Source organism: Megalops cyprinoides, chromosome 17 (genome assembly GCF_013368585.1).
Source record: "Megalops cyprinoides isolate fMegCyp1 chromosome 17, fMegCyp1.pri, whole genome shotgun sequence".
Lineage (NCBI taxonomy): Eukaryota > Metazoa > Chordata > Actinopteri > Elopiformes > Megalopidae > Megalops > Megalops cyprinoides.
The window spans coordinates 13,357,191-13,378,662 of record NC_050599.1 but is presented as its reverse complement, the minus strand read 5'-3'; the positions used below and the strand labels follow the sequence as shown (position 1 = coordinate 13,378,662).

The following is a 21,472-nucleotide window of genomic DNA, read 5'->3' as shown; positions in this document are numbered from 1 at the left end:
CTGAGATCGCATTAGACTGATAATTAATGTGTGAGACACAGCAGTCAGCAGAGCCATGGTAAGTCTAACCAGTTTTATATTTTCTTAAGCTTTTACAAAAACATAAATATCATATGAAGACAAACAGAAAGAAGTGACTGTTAAAGGCACTCGAGTTTTCCTGTTACTGTATGTGTAATCATTTTCAGCCAAACTAGGTAAGAAAATTTTGACATTGGGCATGACCTATTTTCTTTAATGTAATACAAAATGAAGGACTGTGATTTCTTTCAATGTACCCAAAGTATTGTTCATATTCATGCTTTCCACCATGTTGTTTAGAAATTATATTGAACTGTAGTGTGGTATAGCTGATGGCTGATTTTGTTTACTGTTTAAGTCTCTGCGATCTAACACTGCATCCGTTTTTCGTGTATATGTATGCAACATTACTTATGCTGCGTATGGAATTACAGTTGTGAAACTGTTTCAGTGTCACAGTATCCAACTAACCTGCTGATCTGTGTCTATTATACTGATCTCGATTTAGGTCTGAATTCCTCATGTGTCTCAGCCCTTTTGGGGGAGGCCACCCTAGTTCAGATGCATTGAATTGTCTCCAAACTGGCTACTTTTTGTTTGAGTTTGTCCATATTGTCTATTGCTTGCTTTTAAAGATGCTGTAGAAGGGGAACGACAGCAACACATTGATGTATGGTCTTATTTGTGAAAGGCTTTACAGATGGTAAACAAGTAGTACACAGGCATAAGGTTAACTAACCTGTTACCGGGGATATTGTGAGGAGGTGGGAGTACTTGATCAGTGCTTGGTCTCACTGTGATAGTAATTACATTACATTATTGCCAATCAGCAGACTCTCTGATCCAAAGCAATTTACACTGGTTGCTAGATTTCACATATTGTCTGTGCATACAGCTGGATATTTCCTGAGGCAATCCTGAGTTAAGTACCTTGCCCAGGAGCACAGCAGCAGTACCCCAGCAGGGAAAGAAACAAGCAACTTTTTGGTTATGAGCACTGCTCCTTATCATTGTGCTACACTGCCACCAGATCAAAGTGTGTATGTATTCTGCGATTATAGTGATTCTGACGGGTCTGGATCACTCGCTCTCTTCATTAGTGTACATCAGTAAAGCACTATCCCCGTGGTAGCCTAATGTGACACAATGTGAGACAACTAAAGAGAGTTAAATACAACTGAATGATATGTCAACTAGACACTATATTTGGTGGAACAATTTATTTAACCCCTTATTATTATTATTTCCCCATGGTAGTATATGCACAGAATCTGTGTCTCATTAGAAATCCAGTTTTGTAGAAAAGCATGCCCTGTGTGTGATTTTTAAAATTTGTTTTTAATGGATTTATTTTTCTTTAATTTTTGGAAATATTAAGGTTAAGGTTGTATCTGGATATTTGGTTCCATACAGTACTGGGAGTAAGAGCTCTTATTTTTTTTTAATTGGGACTGCAAGACAGAAGAACACTGTATCCAGTTCATATATATTGTTCTTAACATGTGAAAATAGATTATCTTCCAGGTTAAAAAAAAAAGAAAAGACCTGCAAAGTTTGCAAATAAATGTTTATCTTGTTATTTGAGTTTTTAAATACAGTTATATAGTTTTCAACTAGATAGCCACCATTTTCAAATTAAATGGTTAAAGATCTTCTCAATTATAAATAATGTGCCACAAACAGTCAACATTTCACCCAAATTCCATTATTTACCTTAATACACATGATCACACACCAAATACTTGGACTATAGTGACAAACCATTAATTAACAGTACTCTAAAGTGGACAATTTACTAACTTTGTCACTCACGCAATGCCTGCTGGGAAAGAGTCTCATCACGAAATGGTGGTGCTCCGCTCTGCTGCTACAGTAAAATTTGAACTCCGTGTTGTAACTGCAGTCATTGACACTGACTAAAATATAACACTTTTGCAATGTAGCTAGCAAGTCCAGATGCTTTACATTGTGTGGCATTTGCAATCACAGCCTTGGGAAATCATAGTGTTTCAAACCCCTAAACTGGGAGATGTTGAGCCTTCAGGTTTGTGGTGTGTAGCCTTGTGTAAATTTAAATGATGATGTTATTCTAATCTAATCTATTTCTTTCTTAAATGCCCAATGCTTTGAACCCTTTTTCTCCCAATTCCAATATGGAATGTCCAATTATGTCCTGAGACCCTGCCCCTGTTGCTGCATCCTCTCAATGTGGGAGCGTGTGGAGAAGCACATTCTATCCTTCAAAACACGTGAAATCGCCGCCGCTTCTTTACGCACTACAGCTCCCATGCTAAGCTTAGATCTGAGTAGCTTTATGCAGCAAGAATCGCAGGCACCCAATCAGCCAGCAGATGTTGCTGATGTGCAATGGAGCAGACCACTGGCCAACCCACCCTGCCCTATGTCTCTCAGGGGAACAAAGCTAATTTGTTCCACTGCCATTGGCTGATGACACGGCACGGATCACACCTGAGCCATAGTGCTAAGTGTAGGCTTTTTACTATTGCTCTTATGCTGAATATTTTGCAATGCATTTATTCAGCCTTGTACATGCTCAGGTTGATTGTATGAATTGGTGTTGGTTTTTTAAGTGAAAATGAAAAGACCAGCTCATGTTTTTGATAATCATTTCCTTGTAAAATTATGGTTATCACTTAAACAGGAGGAATAACCTCCAGATGAGGGCAAAAGTCCTTTGTTTTGTATTTATTGATTATTGACATTATTTAACAGGACTAATGTTTAAATAGGGCCTACTTCTATAATTTCATAAACCCAATTCTTTTCAAAAAATGTAAAAAATTAATTACTTTCAACAATCTGTTCCAATACTTCTTTACAATGTGGTCTTTGCCAATTCCTTATGCTGGGTACAACAGCAATGCCCCAGTGGGGAGTTACTGAAAGGTTGCCAGTTCAATTCTCCACTGGGCCACTGCTGTTGTACCCTTGAGCAAGGCACTTCACCCAGAATTGCCTCACTAAACATCTAGCTGTATAAATGGGTTACATGTAAAAATTGTAAACTATGTAAGTCACTGTGGATAAGAGTGTCTGCTAAATGCCAATAATATAATGTAATGTAATTACAGCGCATTCAGTCTGTGACAACAAAGTTACAGTTGGGGCTTTGCCTACATCACTGAAATTAGACGTCCTCTCATTACATGAAATATGATGCACTTCATAATGTCAGCAGTTAGATTCAGAGTATTTTGCGAAAAGTGTAACAGCAAGCTTGTTGATTTATGTTGTGTGATGATGTGTCAGCAAACTCCCATCCCCACATTACCTGGGCCACAGTATCCGATTTCCCTTGCATTTTGATTTGAGAACATTTTGATTGTGCACTGTGTATGGACAAAGCAAAAAAGGCATATCCATCAAACTTAACCTGTGATTGTTGACTGTTACCTTCCAGATGAAGTGTTTTTCCATCTAATCTCTGCAGTAGTCTGTTATAGGGAATTGAAATATTTGAGTGCATACATGTATGTTAACTGTAGCACAGCACCTCTTTCTCTATATAGAGAAAAATGAGTAGGTGCACATTTTGTGAACATTCTAGGTATATTTCTACTGTAGCATTAACATTTTTATGATTTTTGTGATTGTGATTTACTCATCTGTAGATGTGGTTGTGTTGCGTCTGTTTAGGGAGTGTGTATCTGACCCATACAGACATTTATTCATAGGGTTCTGTTTTGAGCTATGCTTTTAGCATAGCCTATATTAGGGAGGTAAACAAGCTGTTGATTAATCGGCCGTCAGTTAGGGGAGCACAGGTTGAGAATAAAACCTAATCATCAGCTAACAATCATCGACTAACTTTGAACAAAACTGTTCAAAGGAAAAGAGGACCCTTAAATATTACTTGGTGATACTACATGACATTCTAGGAGGGGTGGGGCTTTCACTTCCCCACTCCATGCGTTTTACTTGAAAAATGGCTAGCTTGCGAAGGAGTATCCTACTATATGGAACACACTTTACATCCAACTGCACGAAATTGCACAGCATTGAGTATTTTGCCCAAAAAATAACAACAACATTGCTGTTAAATTATTAAATTCTATGTAATAATGTGAGATGTTCTTATTTAATTACATCACTATATTTTTGCTATGGTAGATGTAATGTACTCTCCGAGTAGAGTTTGAGGGCATATGGCTTAACCAAGAATGTGTAGGGGGGGTGTCATGAGCAGGGGTCCTCTGGTGCACTGATTCCTGAGATGTTTCATGAGCTTTTTATGATTGCTGCAAAGCCATTTCAGTGTTGGGTCTGAATATTTCCTTAATAGTGACAGGATCTGAAAAGACTGGTCAGGAAAGGAATAGGTGGAGAGATCTGGCTGAACCTGGTCAATGTTCATTGAAGCCATGGTGTGTCCCCAGGTGTTATCCTTAGAACTGGCCCCACAGAACATGATGTGTAGCACTTGTAGCATCTTTACTGGTAATATGGGCAAAGCTTTCTGTTTGACAGGATTGGAACCATAACTAACATGTTATCCTCATTTTTTTTTTATGATATCTGGAATGATGCATGGTACTCTATTACAGAAGATCTTTTTCCAGGGGTCCAAGCAATTACACTACTTGAACCAATCTTATTATCATTATTTACCCGCCAAAACTGAGATGTTTGACCTTATGGCCTTCAAATGAAAATTTTTACACATGCTAAAACTGCATAAACCATTACAATCTTGACAGATCAATGACAGATCTGAATGACATGTTTTTCAGACATGGCTCTAGTTAAATTGTCAAGAGCCTTCTGACAGGCTAAACAATTTCACTTTTCTGTTCCTCATGAACATTTTATTAAATATTAAAGCATATTTCCTTGAACCTCTGGGTGCCAGTGCTGTATACTGATACAGTAGTGTTATGGTGACCTGGTATGCATTGCCTATTGGAATAATATCTTGTAAAATAGCAGCTATTATCCTATATATAATTTTGCACTATCCAAACATCAGACTACATCACCATTTATCCATAATCCCATGTATTTGCACTGAGTGATTAGACCATTGTATTGCTGCTTGAAGCAACTTTGTTCAATTTAAAACTTTATAAATTAAACTTTATAATTATTTGTTGGAAGATTTTCACATGCAAGCATGACATCGACATACACAAACATACATAACAATACATAAAAACCCACACCCACACACATACATATAAAATACATTAAAAACCCAAAACAGATTAAAACAGTAAAGTATGTGGGCTACATCCTCTGCTGACAGAACACATAGAAAAGAAGCCTTATTTAGGTCTAGATAAAATGCTTTACCCAAGCTGAATACAACATAGAAATCTTTTTCCTTAAACCTAAAACTGTAACTTACTCCTTAATACACCACTGTCACCAAGGATGTCAGTAACACTATAGCCCTTCACCGCTTTTTAAACAAAGTCACCAAAAATATTTCTCCTCCTTTCACTGGCTGTGACAAACTGCAGACTATTCTACCTCTTCAAGTTTGTCAAGCCTGTCCTAGTGAATGTGACAGACAGCAACATGTTTAAGGCAAGACTGATTCATTCTTCTCCTGAGCCAGGTCCTCAGCCTTCAGAGAGCATTAAAGCTTCTTTCTGTTTCAGCAGAGGGAACAAGCACTACAGGCACAAGGATTTCAATTTCACACAAGAAACCACAGCCAGTAGGCCCCTGATGACAGCTGGGGCTTTTGTACTGGTGCTGTATTTGTACTGCAATTGAAACTTTGGCAGCTGTAGTTTACTTGCTTCCAGCAATTAATTATGAGAAGTGAATTACTGTAAGATTGTTGATAGTGGATGCTATCTCTGGCGCTATGCTATTGGCTATTATGTTCTAAATCTCATTCTGAACTTCAGGGCTAGTATAGTTATGGTAATGTGTTTACAGCCATTGAGAGAGAGCTGGATAGACCTCTGATCTAAGTTTGAGCAACTGGTGCAGGTTACCATTTTCATTCTCATGATCCCTAAAAGCTCTACCTTGTTAACCTGAGCTCACAACTTTTAGCAGACATGATCTTGTTTCTTTCTGCTGTAGTGCCTTAGCTGTAGACAGATGGGTGTCTACTGGTTTGGACTCTTGAAAGTGTGAGGGAAGCAGTAATCTTGTTCGCAGTGCACTTTTGAATGAAGATCACAGCCTGACAATGCATTTTGCCAGTTTCTGTACTGACAGATATACATGTAAGATCTGCATTTTTATCAAAGGGAGATGTTTTTTGCTTTTACATACCATGTTGCAATAGAAGCACAGCTCACCTTCTACATTTGGGCTGTAGTGAAGCCACTGGTAGTGTTGGTACCGCTTTTCTTGGAAGAAAAGTGTTTTGACAACTTTTGCACCCCTGTGGAGATGGGATTTGGTTGGTATGGCTTCAATGGAATGGCTTCAACCTCCGGCTCTTTACTACTCTCTGCTGTCTGCCTGACTTCCTGAAACTCTGTCCAATACTTTCATAAAATAAAGGCTCACTTATATTTCAGAAGCATTTCCCTGTTTGGCAATGATCTTACCTGGTTATCTCTAATATTTTATGTCACTGCCCTCAAAAGTGGCTCAATTTCCTCCTACTGCATGAGGAAATATAACAAATAAGTCATTATTGAAATAACCTTGCAAGATATAGTAAACACTAGGTATGAGACCTAATTTCGTCATTTTGAAGCTGGCGAAATCATAAAGTGAAATGTTTCTCGGCCCAGAGAGCACACACCTCAAAATCCAATCATGTGACTTCAGATTCAATGTAGCTAGAATGGAGTTTACATTTTTATTCGCCAAGTCATATCAAGTGATAGTTTTAATTGATGATAATTGATGCAAGTGATATTTTTAATTGTACTGGAGAAATCTGCATTCCAGTTGTGACATTATTCACTGATATACTACGTTTAAATGGAATTTTCCTGCATCGTTTTAATATCATTGCGCATTGGCAAATAAAGATATAGTAAATGGTCCGTTCCATGTCACCATAAAAATAAAACAGTTAAATCTGAAATTATCGAAATTACTGTAAATATTTTATTTACTGAAATTACCTAGTACATAAATATATAAATTATGCTCTTAATCACCTGACAGTACTTGGTGGTAGGTTCACTGAAAATAAATGCAACGTTGTTTTTTTCTTGTGCGTCTCGTTTAGTTGCCACAATGTAGTTGCAAGCCAGCTAGCTAACACCACTGTAGCTTGCTGGCTGACAGGCTAGCGTAGCTACGTGAAGGATTTACTGTATATGCTACTTATGCATTAACAGCCAGAACCACCCACATAACTCACAAAGATAATTAAGGGAATAGCCATGGGAATGTTAGTTGGCTAGATAAGTTCATTTTAGCCATGCTTGCTAGGTAATACTTAAGCAAACATTCATTGCCGTGTCATTTTACAACCCAAGAACAGACATTTGGTAGTGTTTACACTTGCGATGATTATCCATCATCCATCCCTGCATTTTTAAAATACTGCTACCAAATATACAACATCGCGTTGTTAATTTTTTTTTTTAAAGACTTGTTATACCAGCGCTGTCAGATTGATATTAGTTATTAATTTATTTGGACAGTAATCGACAAACCAATTACTGATCTGTACTCCATGGTGAGGAGAGCGCATGTCCGGCCTGGAAAGGAGGGGGCGCAAAAATTCCCCAAAGTGAGCGGGAGAGCAACTGGAGAGGAGCGCAGATAACTCAGGGCACAGATGGGGCGGAACAATTCAAACTGCTTTGAGTGATGAGCGGAAAATTCTTAATTCTCCACAGTGCTTAGGAGCAACTTAAACATGAAACCATTTGATATGGAGCAAAAAATTTGATTTCAATATTTTTGTGTTTAGAATTGTGCTACCTAACTTATTTTTAGAGGGGAGTAATGTGAGTCCCAGGCCTGTGGTTAGTAACAAATCTGCTACAGGAAGCTGTAATTTAGCTAAGGATAATGTAAGCTGCCATGCATGGTGGAGTAACGCTGCCAGCCTCATAATCGATAACTAAAGGTAAGCCCATAGAAACCATAACTGGTACTTGCATGGAACCTGCAAGCCAAGGTGCTTCTCCTCTGGCTTTTGCAAATGACAACTATGGCTCCTGATGTTGTAGCTGAATCTGCCCAAGAATATGCACACTAGATGGATTTTATTCACATCATGCAAAGGAAATGAGCTGATTCTGGACCCCAAAACATGGCCTATTACAAACAGGTTTTACTGCTAGCTGCAAATCTGAGAAGAAAAATGGAATATAGTGCAATATTTATTAGCAAGAATTGGGAGTTTTTTGTTGGGTGTCTAAAGGACCGAAACCAGAGGATAACTAATTTTGTTGCATCCCAGCAGGATCTCATCTTTCCTAACAGTGTGGGAAACATTAATTATGCAACTGAATGAGAAGATACTGAATTGTATGTACTTGCTGGACTAAGATATCTGTATATTTTGTCAAACTGTCTTGCTAGTTGTCCATAATATTAGGCTAGCTACCTTTGTTTACAAGCCAGTTAACAGACCAGCATTTCATTACTTCAAAGTTTGTAGGCCATGTCCAGCAATAGTCACAAATGTCTACAGTTGTTTAATCTTAAGATTGACTGTCAACATGCATCTAATTTCAAAACCTTTCAGTATACAATTGATGTGGTCAAATACATTTCATGCAATCCATTTTCACTAGTCTATAATATCGCTTTTTAGATTTTTGTACCTTTTCTCAGAAAATCAGTAGATAGCAGTTACCCACCCAGCTATTGAAGTTAAATCAATGAATTCATCTGCAATAACTACCCAATAAAACAAACAAAAATGTCAAAAAAATTAAGATTATGATGGGTTAATCATTTCAGAGTGAGAGTAAGAACAATCTTTGAGGGAGATCTCTTATCTGATACTGGTAAATATGATGGAGGCAGCACCCATTGACATAATCAGAACAGCTAGTCATACTGTTCATTCCCCTACATGTTACCCCAATACTTCAATGCAAGCAAATCTCCACATACCAACTTTCTGTACTGTGCAGTTGTTTTCAACTGCATTGATTCACTGTAGAACTTTATTTTTAACATTCAAAGTAAGAGTGAAATTATTTATGTTTGTGTTTGTTATTAATTTGTAATGGACATTTTTTTTCCAAAAAACAGAATGGAAATATCTGTGCTAAAGTGACAGGCCTTTTACCTTCCAAGAACAAACAGACATACTAAGGCACTTTCTTTTGAAAGAATGAAACAATAATGGTGTCTCACATTTCCTTTTTTTTGCAGATACAAGCATGGCAGGAGTAAAGATTGTGTGGGGCATTGCTGCCCTTCTGGTGGTTTGCCATATTTTGGAAACAGAGGGATTCTTTGACATTCCAGACTACTTATCCCAGGTAAGGGCTTATTCTAAGGTTCCTCTCTTCACTTAGACATAATTTTAAAATAAATGACAGGATGATGGGAGTGACAGCACTTGCTATATCAAACTTTATTTATGGCATGGATGGGTGTCATAGATGTCCTTGCTGGGGGTTTAGCACATTTCCATATCCGCAAAAGAAGTGACAGCATACCAACAGATAATACATTTATGCATTTGATTTAGATATATACATATACAGCGGATGTAGAAGGTCTACACGCCATTTCAAAATTTTTCGACTTTCATTTAGACATGGTAACTCACAACATTAAAGTAAAAAGAAAAAGCAACACATTTGTGAATATTAAGTTAAAATATAAAAACTAAAACACCTTGGTTACATACATTTATACAGCCTTTATAATGGCAGTTGTAACTGTGCTCAGGTCTAACCATTCAAACATCAAATAATTCCCAAAGTTAACTGACTTCAGCTGTTAGCAGTTGAAGTGATTCTGATTAGGACAGGATAAAATCAGTTGCTTCTGCAGGTTTCTATGCAGGTTTCCTTGTTTCTTAGTGCATGCCAGTAAGGAAAGAACCATGGGCAACAAGGAGCTACCAAATCTCAAGGACTGAGTTGTTGAAAGGTACACATCAGAACAGAGTTATAAAACAAGCCTTAAATATATCATGAAACACAGTAAAAACCATAATCAAGAAATGGATTGAATATGGCACCACCAGGACCATGCTTAGATCAGGCTATCCTTTAAAAATGGATTATAGTGCAAAGAGGAAACTCGTCAGGGAGTCCACCAAGAGGGAAATGGTGACATTAAAAGAGCTACAGGACTTCATGGCAAGGACTGGTCACCATATGCACACAGCAGCAATTTCATGTCTTTTCCATAATTCTGAGGTGTGGAGTAGGTTGGCAAGATGGAAGCCACTTATCACAAAGAACATCCAGTCTCATCTGAAGCATGTAGAAAGAAAGTATGGATCTCCTGTTTTATGTTGTTAAAGGTCTTGTGGTCTGAGGAGACTGAGGTAGAGCTTTTTGGCCTTAATTCCAAACGATATGTTCGGCACAAGCCAACACAGCCCATCACCCTAAGAACACTGCTGTCAAGCATGGTGGCAGCAGCATCATGCTATGGGGCCGTTTCTTTTCAGCAGAGACAGGAACTCTGGTGAAGACAGAAGGGAAAATGAATTGTTCAAAATATAAACAGACTCACTGCAGTTATCAAAGCAAAAGGTGCTTCCACGAAGCACATTTAAGGGTGTGCAGACTTATGCAACCAAGACATTTCAAAGTTGTTCATGTTTTAATTTATTTTTAAAAACTGAGGCATTTGATGTAGCTGTTAGGTTTTCAAATCAATGCAGTCCTGATACTTTATTGTCAAATACTGTGCGTGATTAACTCAGCAATGCAGGATCATTCTATAGTGTTCTAACAAATTGACACAGGAGGGCGCTATTGGGATGAAAATGGAGTTAAATACTTTGAAGGAAAAATAACTTGTGTATTCAATTATGGGAATTTGTTTTTACATCCTGTGTGAGATAACTAACAAAATGTTTCATATTGTATTCATTATTGGCTATAGTGATAATAAAAATATTGCTTTAAAAGGATATTGTGCTTTAAAAAGATGCAGTATGTTCCATATGGTTACTGCATAAAACAGAAGAATACCTCATCACTTTGACCTTTGGGATATTGAGTAGCATAGCATTCCAGGAAGACAGAATGAGTATTAACATATTCAGACAGACACAAAATGTATGAAGGTGCTAGACCATTAAAAACTTTAAAAAGAAGTAAAATAACATCAAACACAATTCTACAACTCATAGTCAATTGTAGTGACTTACAGTAGTTGTGGTCGGTTGTAGTCTAGCCACACAGTTATCATAACAGTTTTGTTATTTATCATTATTATGTGTCTGGACTACCATAACGAGATTTTTTTTTTCTTTGATGTTTGACTGGCACAAATACTAGCACTACTGTTCTACTGAATCCTATCTGTCAATACCTCTGCTGTGTAGCAATGAACTGTTTAATAGTAAATATTACATTATTGGCATTTGGCAGACATGCTTAACATCAGTTACAGTTTTTTTTTTTTTTTTGCAATTTTATCCATTTGGGGCAATTGTGGGTTATGCACCTTGCTCAAGGGTACAGCAGCGGTGCCCCAGTGGGGAAGTGAACCAGCAAGCTTTCAGTTACAGGTCCTGCTCCTTAACCACTATGCAACACTGCTGCTCTTATAGCACAAGAAAGGCGAAATTTGTGCCAGAAATAATGGTCAGCTCTGAAAGAATTTGTGGGCAAAGAGAGTTGTTCCATTGTCATTGTTCTGTTTGTGTGGTTATTTGGTGTTTGTACTTAAATGGGTAGTTTATAGCTATTTGTTGACTGCGATTTGAGATAAGTTGACCTTGAACTATATAAGTTGTCCTCCAAATAGCAAAATTATTGATTTTGGTACAACACGATGGCCAGCTTTCTGAAAGTATGAATATAAGCCTTTTTTTATTTCCTTTAGTCTTACCTTTTGGCTGCCTTACAGGTAACCCACACAGATGTTCATATGCCACTGGTCCATTTTAGGCAAAAAAGGGAAGGTAAGTCAATCGGATACCAACACACTGCATCTAAACTCCAATCTGTCAATAAGTGCTGAAATAATAAAGCTGATGTGATCCTTTGTTGGAAAAATGCAAAAAACATTCAAACGATGAGAATGGGTGGTCTATCATGCTGTTTATATTCATTTTCACAGCGTTACTGAATAATTGGAACTACATTATTGACATTGAGGTGAACGTCTCCAGCATGCTAGTGGTAGGAGAACTGAAAACATCACTGACTTCTGTCAGTTTTCCCATTCAACTCAATGACAACATTAACATCACTGACGTTGATGTCAGTACAGGTTAGTAAATGTCATAATTATTTGTCTTCGTTAAATAAGCACTTGCTACCATTCCATACCAAAAGATGGCATTATGATTCCAAATTCTACCTTCAAGTTATCTGTTGACATACCTTCAAGAATGTCACCAGATTGAAAACCTAAAATGTTTCCCAGAACCAATGACGACACATCATGAGGTGTTTGATTTTCTTCTGTAGTGTGCTCCCCAGTTGCTTCTGGATTCCAGTGCCAGTGTGAGGACCCCTTTGTCTGGTCTTTGGAAACCTGCACAACCTTTCAGAACTGTAGCGCCATCGTTGAAGACACATGCCAATGCATCGATGCCATTCCACCAGACGGACCATTTTGCCAACCAAAGAGTAATGACCTGATGCTTTGTATCACATTAGTAGAGAGGAGACAAATACTTGTCCACTGGTTAATTGGTGCTCCTTAATGTTGAAATTCAATAGAAAGAATACTTTTCCTGAATTTGTTGCGGTATGGAACTGATGCACAGCCACATTGTGTTGACCCAGGAATTTCTTCAAATATTTAATGGCGACTTCTTCGATCAGCACATGCTCTTTTATTACACAATGACACATACAAGCTACTTTTAGCAGCCTATTTTCTCAACTTATTGTCTAAAAAATGTTAACAATCACATGCATGATGTCTTTCATTGTTTTCAGTTTCTGCTTGTTTCACAGAACATTGCTCTATGCATTTTGTGGCTTCACATGTCCTTTGAAACCATATTTTTCTTAACAGTTGACTTGTAATCCCAGTTTTAACGTTTTCATTCCTCATTTTCAGATATCACAACCACTCCAAGTCCTACAACACCAGGTATGACAGCAATCGCAGTAAAATAGTGTGAATGGTTCACTGGTTTCACTTTGAGCAGATGATGTTTTGCACACATGAATATATCTTGAATGCTTCCCATCATAAGAGAATTGTCAAAAGACACTAATATACTTTTCAGAGGGGCATATTTCTATGAAATCAAATAATGAGATGAATATATTTCTTTTCATTCTTTGTCATCTGGTATGTGTCCTGTTTCCTTTTCTCTGCAGCACCACCTATTCCTGTTGAGTACATCATTGACATCGAGGTGAACGTTTCAGACACCACAGTGATCAGTCAGCTGAAAGCCCTTCTGGACAGTGTCAGTTTTCCCTATGCACTCAACAACATGATTAGCATCACTGGTGCAAACCTTACTACAGGTATGATCATTTTAACGTTAATATAAGGTTTTCTTAATCATGTCAAATAAAAGCGGGACCTTTGTTGATGGACTGTAAAATGTGGACAGTGAATTGATGTTTTTTCTACCTTTCAAATGTTTCACTCGACGATGGCCTGAATTTTGACAGCTTAGAAGAAGCCAAGGGCTGAGATTTTCATTGATATTTTTCCACAGTGTGCTCCCCAGTTGCTTCTGGATTCCAGTGCCAGTGTGAGGACCCCTTTGTCTGGTCTTTGGAAACCTGCACAACCTTTCAGAACTGTAGCGCCATCGTTGAAGACACATGCCAATGCATCGATGCCATTCCACCAGACGGACCATTTTGCCAACCAAAGAGTAATGACCTGATGCTTTGTATCACATTAGTAGAGAGAAGACAAATACTTGTCCACTGGTTAATTGGTGCTCCTTAATGTTGAAATTCAATAGAAAGAATACTTTTCCTGAATTTGTTGCAGTATGAAACTGATGCACAGCCACATTGTTTTGACCCAGGAATTTCTTCAAACATTTAATGGCGACCTCTTCGATCAGCACATGCTCTTTTATTACACAATGACACATACAAGCTACTTTTAGCAGCCTATTTTCTCAACTTATTGTCTAAAAATGTTAACAATCACATGCATGATGTCTTTCATTGTTTTCAGTTTCTGCTTGTTTCACAGAACATTGCTCTATGCATTTTGTGGCTTCACATGTCCTTTGAAACCATATTTTTCTTAACAGTTGACTTGTAATCCCAGTTTTAACGTTTTTATTCCTCATTTTCAGATATCACAACCACTCCAAGTCCTACAACACCAGGTATGACAGCAATCGCAGTAAAATAGTGTGAATGGTTCACTGGTTTCACTTTGAGCAGATGATGTTTTGCACACATGAATATATCTTGAATGCTTCCCATCATAAGAGAATTGTCAAAAGACACTAATATACTTTTCAGAGGGGCATATTTCTATGAAATCAAATAATGAGATGAATATATTTCTTTTCATTCTTTGTCATCTGGTATGTGTCCTGTTTCCTTTTCTCTGCAGCACCACCTATTCCTGTTGAGTACATCATTGACATCGAGGTGAACGTTTCAGACACCACAGTGATCAGTCAGCTGAAAGCCCTTCTGGACAGTGTCAGTTTTCCCTATGCACTCAACAACATGATTAGCATCACTGGTGCAAACCTTACTACAGGTATGATCATTTTAACGTTAATATAAGGTTTTCTTAATCATGTCAAATAAAAGCGGGACCTTTGTTGATGGACTGTAAAATGTGGACAGTGAATTGATGTTTTTTCTACCTTTCAAATGTTTCACTCCACGATGGCCTGAAATTTGACAGCTTAGAAGAAGCCAAGGGCTGAGATTTTCATTGATATTTTTCCACAGTGTGCTCCCCAGTTGCTTCTGGATTCCAGTGCCAGTGTGAGGACCCCTTTGTCTGGTCTTTGGAAACCTGCACAACCTTTCAGAACTGTAGCGCCATCGTTGAAGACACATGCCAATGCATCGATGCCATTCCACCAGACGGACCATTTTGCCAACCAAAGAGTAATGACCTGATGCTTTGTATCACATTAGTAGAGAGGGAGACAAATACTTGTCCACTGGTTAATTGGTGCTCCTTAATGTTGAAATTCAATAGAAAGAATACTTTTCCTGAATTTGTTGCAGTATGAAACTGATGCACAGCCACATTGTTTTGACCCAGGAATTTCTTCAAACATTTAATGGCGACCTCTTCGATCAGCACATGCTCTTTTATTACACAATGACACATACAAGCTACTTTTAGCAGCCTATTTTCTCAACTTATTGTCTAAAAATGTTAACAATCACATGCATGATGTCTTTCATTGTTTTCAGTTTCTGCTTGTTTCACAGAACATTGCTCTATGCATTTTGTGGCTTCACATGTCCTTTGAAACCATATTTTTCTTAACAGTTGACTTGTAATCCCAGTTTTAACGTTTTCATTCCTCATTTTCAGATATCACAACCACTCCAAGTCCTACAACACCAGGTATGACAGCAATCGCAGTAAAATAGTGTGAATGGTTCACTGGTTTCACTTTGAGCAGATGATGTTTTGCACACATGAATATATCTTGAATGCTTCCCATCATAAGAGAATTGTCAAAAGACACTAATATACTTTTCAGAGGGGCATATTTCTATGAAATCAAATAATGAGATGAATATATTTCTTTTCATTCTTTGTCATCTGGTATGTGTCCTGTTTCCTTTTCTCTGCAGCACCACCTATTCCTGTTGAGTACATCATTGACATCGAGGTGAACGTTTCAGACACCACAGTGATCAGTCAGCTGAAAGCCCTTCTGGACAGTGTCAGTTTTCCCTATGCACTCAACAACATGATTAGCATCACTGGTGCAAACCTTACTACAGGTATGATCATTTTAACGTTAATATAAGGTTTTCTTAATCATGTCAAATAAAAGCGGGACCTTTGTTGATGGACTGTAAAATGTGGACAGTGAATTGATGTTTTTTCTACCTTTCAAATGTTTCACTCGACGATGGCCTGAAATTTGACAGCTTAGAAGAAGCCAAGGGCTGAGATTTTCATTGATATTTTTCCACAGTGTGCTCCCCAGTTGCTTCTGGATTCCAGTGCCAGTGTGAGGACCCCTTTGTTTGGTCTTTGGAAACCTGCACAACCTTTCAGAACTGTAGCGCCATCGTTGAAGACACATGCCAATGCATCGATGCCATTCCACCAGACGGACCATTTTGCCAACCAAAGAGTAATGACCTGATGCTTTGTATCACATTAGTAGAGAGGAGACAAATACTTGTCCACTGGTTAATTGGTGCTCCTTAATGTTGAAATTCAATAGAAAGAATACTTTTCCTGAATTTGTTGCGGTATGGAACTGATGCACAGCCACATTGTGTTGACCCAGGAATTTCTTCAAATATTTAATGGCGACCTCTTCGATCAGCACATGCTCTTTTATTACACAATGACACATACAAGCTACTTTTAGCAGCCTATTTTCTCAACTTATTGTCTAAAAATGTTAACAATCACATGCATGATGTCTTTCATTGTTTTCAGTTTCTGCTTGTTTCACAGAACATTGCTCTATGCATTTTGTGGCTTCACATGTCCTTTGAAACCATATTTTTCTTAACAGTTGACTTGTAATCCCAGTTTTAACGTTTTCATTCCTCATTTTCAGATATCACAACCACTCCAAGTCCTACAACACCAGGTATGACAGCAATCGCAGTAAAATAGTGTGAATGGTTCACTGGTTTCACTTTGAGCAGATGATGTTTTGCACACATGAATATATCTTGAATGCTTCCCATCATAAGAGAATTGTCAAAAGACACTAATATACTTTTCAGAGGGGCATATTTCTATGAAATCAAATAATGAGATGAATATATTTCTTTTCATTCTTTGTCATCTGGTATGTGTCCTGTTTCCTTTTCTCTGCAGCACCACCTATTCCTGTTGAGTACATCATTGACATCGAGGTGAACGTTTCAGACACCACAGTGATCAGTCAGCTGAAAGCCCTTCTGGACAGTGTCAGTTTTCCCTATGCACTCAACAACATGATTAGCATCACTGGTGCAAACCTTACTACAGGTATGATCATTTTAACGTTAATATAAGGTTTTCTTAATCATGTCAAATAAAAGCGGGACCTTTGTTGATGGACTGTAAAATGTGGACAGTGAATTGATGTTTTTTCTACCTTTCAAATGTTTCACTCCACGATGGCCTGAATTTTGACAGCTTAGAAGAAGCCAAGGGCTGAGATTTTCATTGATATTTTTCCACAGTGTGCTCCCCAGTTGCTTCTGGATTCCAGTGCCAGTGTGAGGACCCCTTTGTCTGGTCTTTGGAAACCTGCACAACCTTTCAGAACTGTAGCGCCATCGTTGAAGACACATGCCAATGCATCGATGCCATTCCACCAGACGGACCATTTTGCCAACCAAAGAGTAATGACCTGATGCTTTGTATCACATTAGTAGAGAGGAGACAAATACTTGTCCACTGGTTAATTGGTGCTCCTTAATGTTGAAATTCAATAGAAAGAATACTTTTCCTGAATTTGTTGCAGTATGAAACTGATGCACAGCCACATTGTGTTGACCCAGGAATTTCTTCAAACATTTAATGGCGATCTCTTCGATCAGCACATGCTCTTTTATTACACAATGACACATACAAGCTACTTTTAGCAGCTGATTTTCTCAACTTATTGTCTAAAAATGTTAACAATCACATGCATGATATCTTTCATTGTTTTCAGTTTCTGCTTGTTTCACAGAACATTGCCCTATGCATTTTGTGGCTTCACATGTCCTTTGAAACCATATTTTTCTAAACAGCTGACTTGTAATCCCAGTTTTAACGTTTTCATTCCTCATTTTCAGATATCACAACCACTCCAAGTCCTACAACACCAGGTATGACAGCAATCACAGTAAAATAGTGTGAATGGTTCACTGGTTTCACTTTGAGCAGATGATGTTTTGCACACATGAATATATCTTGAATGCTTCCCATCATAAGAGAATTGTCAAAAGACACTAATATACTTTTCAGAGGGGCATATTTCTATGAAATCAAATAATGAGATGTGTGAACGATATATTGGTTTCACTTTGAGCACTTTTCTGAAAGTATGCATCCATTATTCTTACCGTGTTGTTTTATACATTCCTGTTTCCATTTCTCTACAGCACTACATATTTTTCAGACAATTAGATCAATGTTTTGATTTTCATTCTTTTTTACTCATTTCGCTGAATAATCCCCCAAGTTGACAACATGGTAGTATTCTGAGCTAATTATCAAAATCTCTGTTTTCTCTTTTCACAGGCACCTCCCCTGTCACCTCACCAATACCCATCTCAACTGAAGCCAGTAAGTTACGACAATATTCGTCAATATAAATGTCATTTGACAGTGCTCAGAGATAAACAAACTGTGCACTATAGATTCTTTTGTCTGTTATTGTTATTGTTGTTTTGCTCTCTAAGATACAAAGCGAAAGTCCAGGCATAAACACAATACAAAACTAGTTTTCATACTTCATTTGGAAAAAATGTCAGTTTCCTTCAAAATTAAATGAACGTTGTGTATATGTATTATTTCTATAAATGAAATGGAAAACATTTACAATATCATTGAATTCGAACATTGTGAATATGCCACTCTCGGACGTTGCCCTAAAATGTAATTTGTAACGTTTTCTGTTAGATTACTCAAGGTAAGTAACGTAATCTAAATACTGTGGATTACTTTCTGAACACTGTGTTTTTAATTTTTAAAAGTATGTAAGTAAAAGTGTGATTGTGGCATACACTGGTTGGGTGATTCTCACAAACCAAGTGTGAGAATGTCCAAGTGATGTCAAAATCTAAATAGCTAAACTTGAGTGATATTTCACTGCAATACATAAAATACAATACAAAATTCATATAATTAAAAATATATTTTTTAATTATAAGAATTATAAGAAATGACATTTCACATGAAAAAAAAAGATTTAAATCATTTTATGAAAGTTTTATAAGGACGTGCACCATTATAATTGATCCGACTAAGGTTACGAACCATTATTTTTAGAATGTTCACTTGGCATTGTTGTGGCTAATATTTTGGCACCCCCATGTTAAGTCTATGGGCATTTCATCGCAGTTTCTTCAGAATTGTAAATGTTAATTCAAAAACTGTACATTACACGAAAACATGAGTTACAAAAGGCACAAGGCAACCTAAATACATTTTGAGTGAAAAAGGAGTAGCTCAACAATTTAATGTATAATATGCATAGTGTAAAATTGTTGGAGTAATCGCAGTTTTGAACATGTGAAATCTCACTTGTTTTGTCACTGTATCTACTTGTTAGCTAGTTAGCTTTAATACTATACCTACTAACATACTAGCTATCTGATCTAATCCAGTGCAGCCAAACTATGTAAGATAGCTTGCTAGCGATCAATATTAGCTTAAATAATGAAGAAGAGAACTTACTTCAAGATGCTTCTTCAGGTTAGAGGTTGACTCTTTTGAAGCGGATCGCAGTTTGGTTGCTGGCAAACACAGCTTGCATTGTACAGTTATGTTGCGACCTTTGCCAAATTTGAAAGTAAAATGGTCCCGGTATTTCCATGACATAAACGCGTTGCGCTGGTTGCTTTCTGTCTCACTCTGCATTCTACTGTCTTGTGAGTCAGGCAGGCTGCCTGTTTTTTTCTTCTTTTTTTCCTGAGGGGCATATGGGAGATACACCCCGGAGTTGCCTATCCTTGGATAGATTTTCCAACTGAATAAATATTAAATGAAAAAAATGAAATTAAATGAAAAAAAAATCTGATGTAATCCCTTCAGTAATCTAAATACTTTGAAAATGTAACTAATCTGATTACCATCAATTTAAATGGTAACTGTAACAGAGTAGAGTTACTCATATTTTGTACTTTAATTACATAATGCCATTACACGTATTCTGTTACTCCCTAACCCTGACATCCTGACCAGCTTCCTTCATGGATTTTGATTTCTTTTCATGCTGTATGAATACTCTCTCCTCTTCCTTTCCACAGGCACCATACCTCCACTCATTGCATCAACAACACAAGAACCTAGTATGAACTGCCATTCTCCATTTCAGCTCTTTAATATTTAACAAGATTGGTTACCTCAGAATTTCACAGAATCCTCTTTTGTCTGTCAGTAGACCAGAATAATCCAGCAGCATATTGATTTTGGTCAGTAACGTTTTCAAATGAAAAAAATATTTTTTAGCAAAATATAAATCATCTTCCCTCTCACCTCAGCCACCACTATGTCCACCTCACCAGCATCCACAACAACTGAAGCCAGTAAGTTCTGATAACGTGCATTTCACTTATTAGTAGTAAAGTAAGTAGGTGATTGGAATCAAATTAAATTTGTAATTTGGTGTTGATTATCATTTATAATTATAGTTTTATTCATGCTTTGATACAATATGAAACAAAAACTAACAAAGCCATGCCATCACTGCGTGAAATCGAACAACTAATCTTGTTACCTTTGAAAAAAATGAAATCGTGATCAATATCAAATTTACTTAAATCTGTTCATTTTAAAAATACTTGAATATTATTTTAATTTTAAAGATAGTATTGTAAATCTGCTACCACGAGTCTTCATTTGTAAAGAAATGGTAGTTAACTTTTAAAACTTTTTTCTTAGGAATAAAAAATGAGATTAGTACCAATAATACTGCAGACAGAACCATGTTTTCCAAAAGCCCAATTTCAGATGTCAATACTGCCCTTCCACAAATTCCTTCACTGAATTTACTTTCTTTTCAAATGATCTAAATGCTCTCCTTTATTTCTTTCTGTAGGCACCACTCCTCCACACACTACACCAACCACAGAAGAAACTAGTATGAACTGGCACTTTTGAGTTGTAACTTTATTATTTCTGAATAGTGGTTCATTCAAATGTTTATAGATTTATTTATACTTTCATCTCTTACAATGCAGACAGAAATAAATTTAATAAGGAAACAATTTCAGATGCCAGGGCTTCCGTACTATGACTTACTGCACTGATGTTACTTTCATTTCATACGATGTGAAGAGTCTCTCCTCTTCCTTTCTACAGGCACCACTCCTCCACGCACTACACCAACAACACAAGAGCCTAGTATGAACTGCCATTCTTGATTTCTAACAGTTTGTTATGTCAGAAGAAAGCTTAACTCAGTACTTTATAGACATGGTCATGCTTTCCTCCAGCGCTAGAGTACAGCAATCGAGCAGCAGACTCATTTTGGTGAATGATCTTTTCAATTTAAAACAAAGTATTATTCTGTGGAAAATACAGTAATCCTTCCCTC

At 37.3% G+C, this 21,472-nt stretch overlaps 1 protein-coding gene across 50 annotated transcripts in view; it reads left to right on the top strand.

Moving 5' to 3' along the window:
* Nucleotides 1-21,472, top strand: part of LOC118791996 (adhesion G protein-coupled receptor F5-like) — a 50,587-nt gene continuing 29,115 nt past the window's right edge. For 45 of the 50 annotated variants that reach the window (XM_036549631.1, XM_036549638.1, XM_036549625.1 and 42 more), the window contains exons 1-21: nt 1-58; nt 9,304-9,413; nt 11,974-12,028; nt 12,187-12,339; nt 12,540-12,701; nt 13,141-13,173; nt 13,407-13,559; nt 13,757-13,918; nt 14,357-14,389; nt 14,623-14,775; nt 14,973-15,134; nt 15,574-15,606; nt 15,840-15,992; nt 16,190-16,351; nt 16,790-16,822; nt 17,056-17,208; nt 17,406-17,567; nt 18,006-18,038; nt 18,454-18,498; nt 20,418-20,462; nt 20,975-21,016. In XM_036549631.1, coding sequence (XP_036405524.1) covers nt 9,312-9,413; nt 11,974-12,028; nt 12,187-12,339; nt 12,540-12,701; nt 13,141-13,173; nt 13,407-13,559; nt 13,757-13,918; nt 14,357-14,389; nt 14,623-14,775; nt 14,973-15,134; nt 15,574-15,606; nt 15,840-15,992; nt 16,190-16,351; nt 16,790-16,822; nt 17,056-17,208; nt 17,406-17,567; nt 18,006-18,038; nt 18,454-18,498; nt 20,418-20,462; nt 20,975-21,016 — 2,029 coding nt within the window. In that variant the 5' untranslated portion in view covers nt 1-58; nt 9,304-9,311. The remainder of the gene's footprint in view (nt 59-9,303; nt 9,414-11,973; nt 12,029-12,186; nt 12,340-12,539; nt 12,702-13,140; nt 13,174-13,406; nt 13,560-13,756; nt 13,919-14,356; nt 14,390-14,622; nt 14,776-14,972; nt 15,135-15,573; nt 15,607-15,839; nt 15,993-16,189; nt 16,352-16,789; nt 16,823-17,055; nt 17,209-17,405; nt 17,568-18,005; nt 18,039-18,453; nt 18,499-20,417; nt 20,463-20,974; nt 21,017-21,472) is intronic. The other 5 variants (XM_036549649.1, XM_036549641.1, XM_036549669.1 and 2 more) reach the window with 2 other exon arrangements.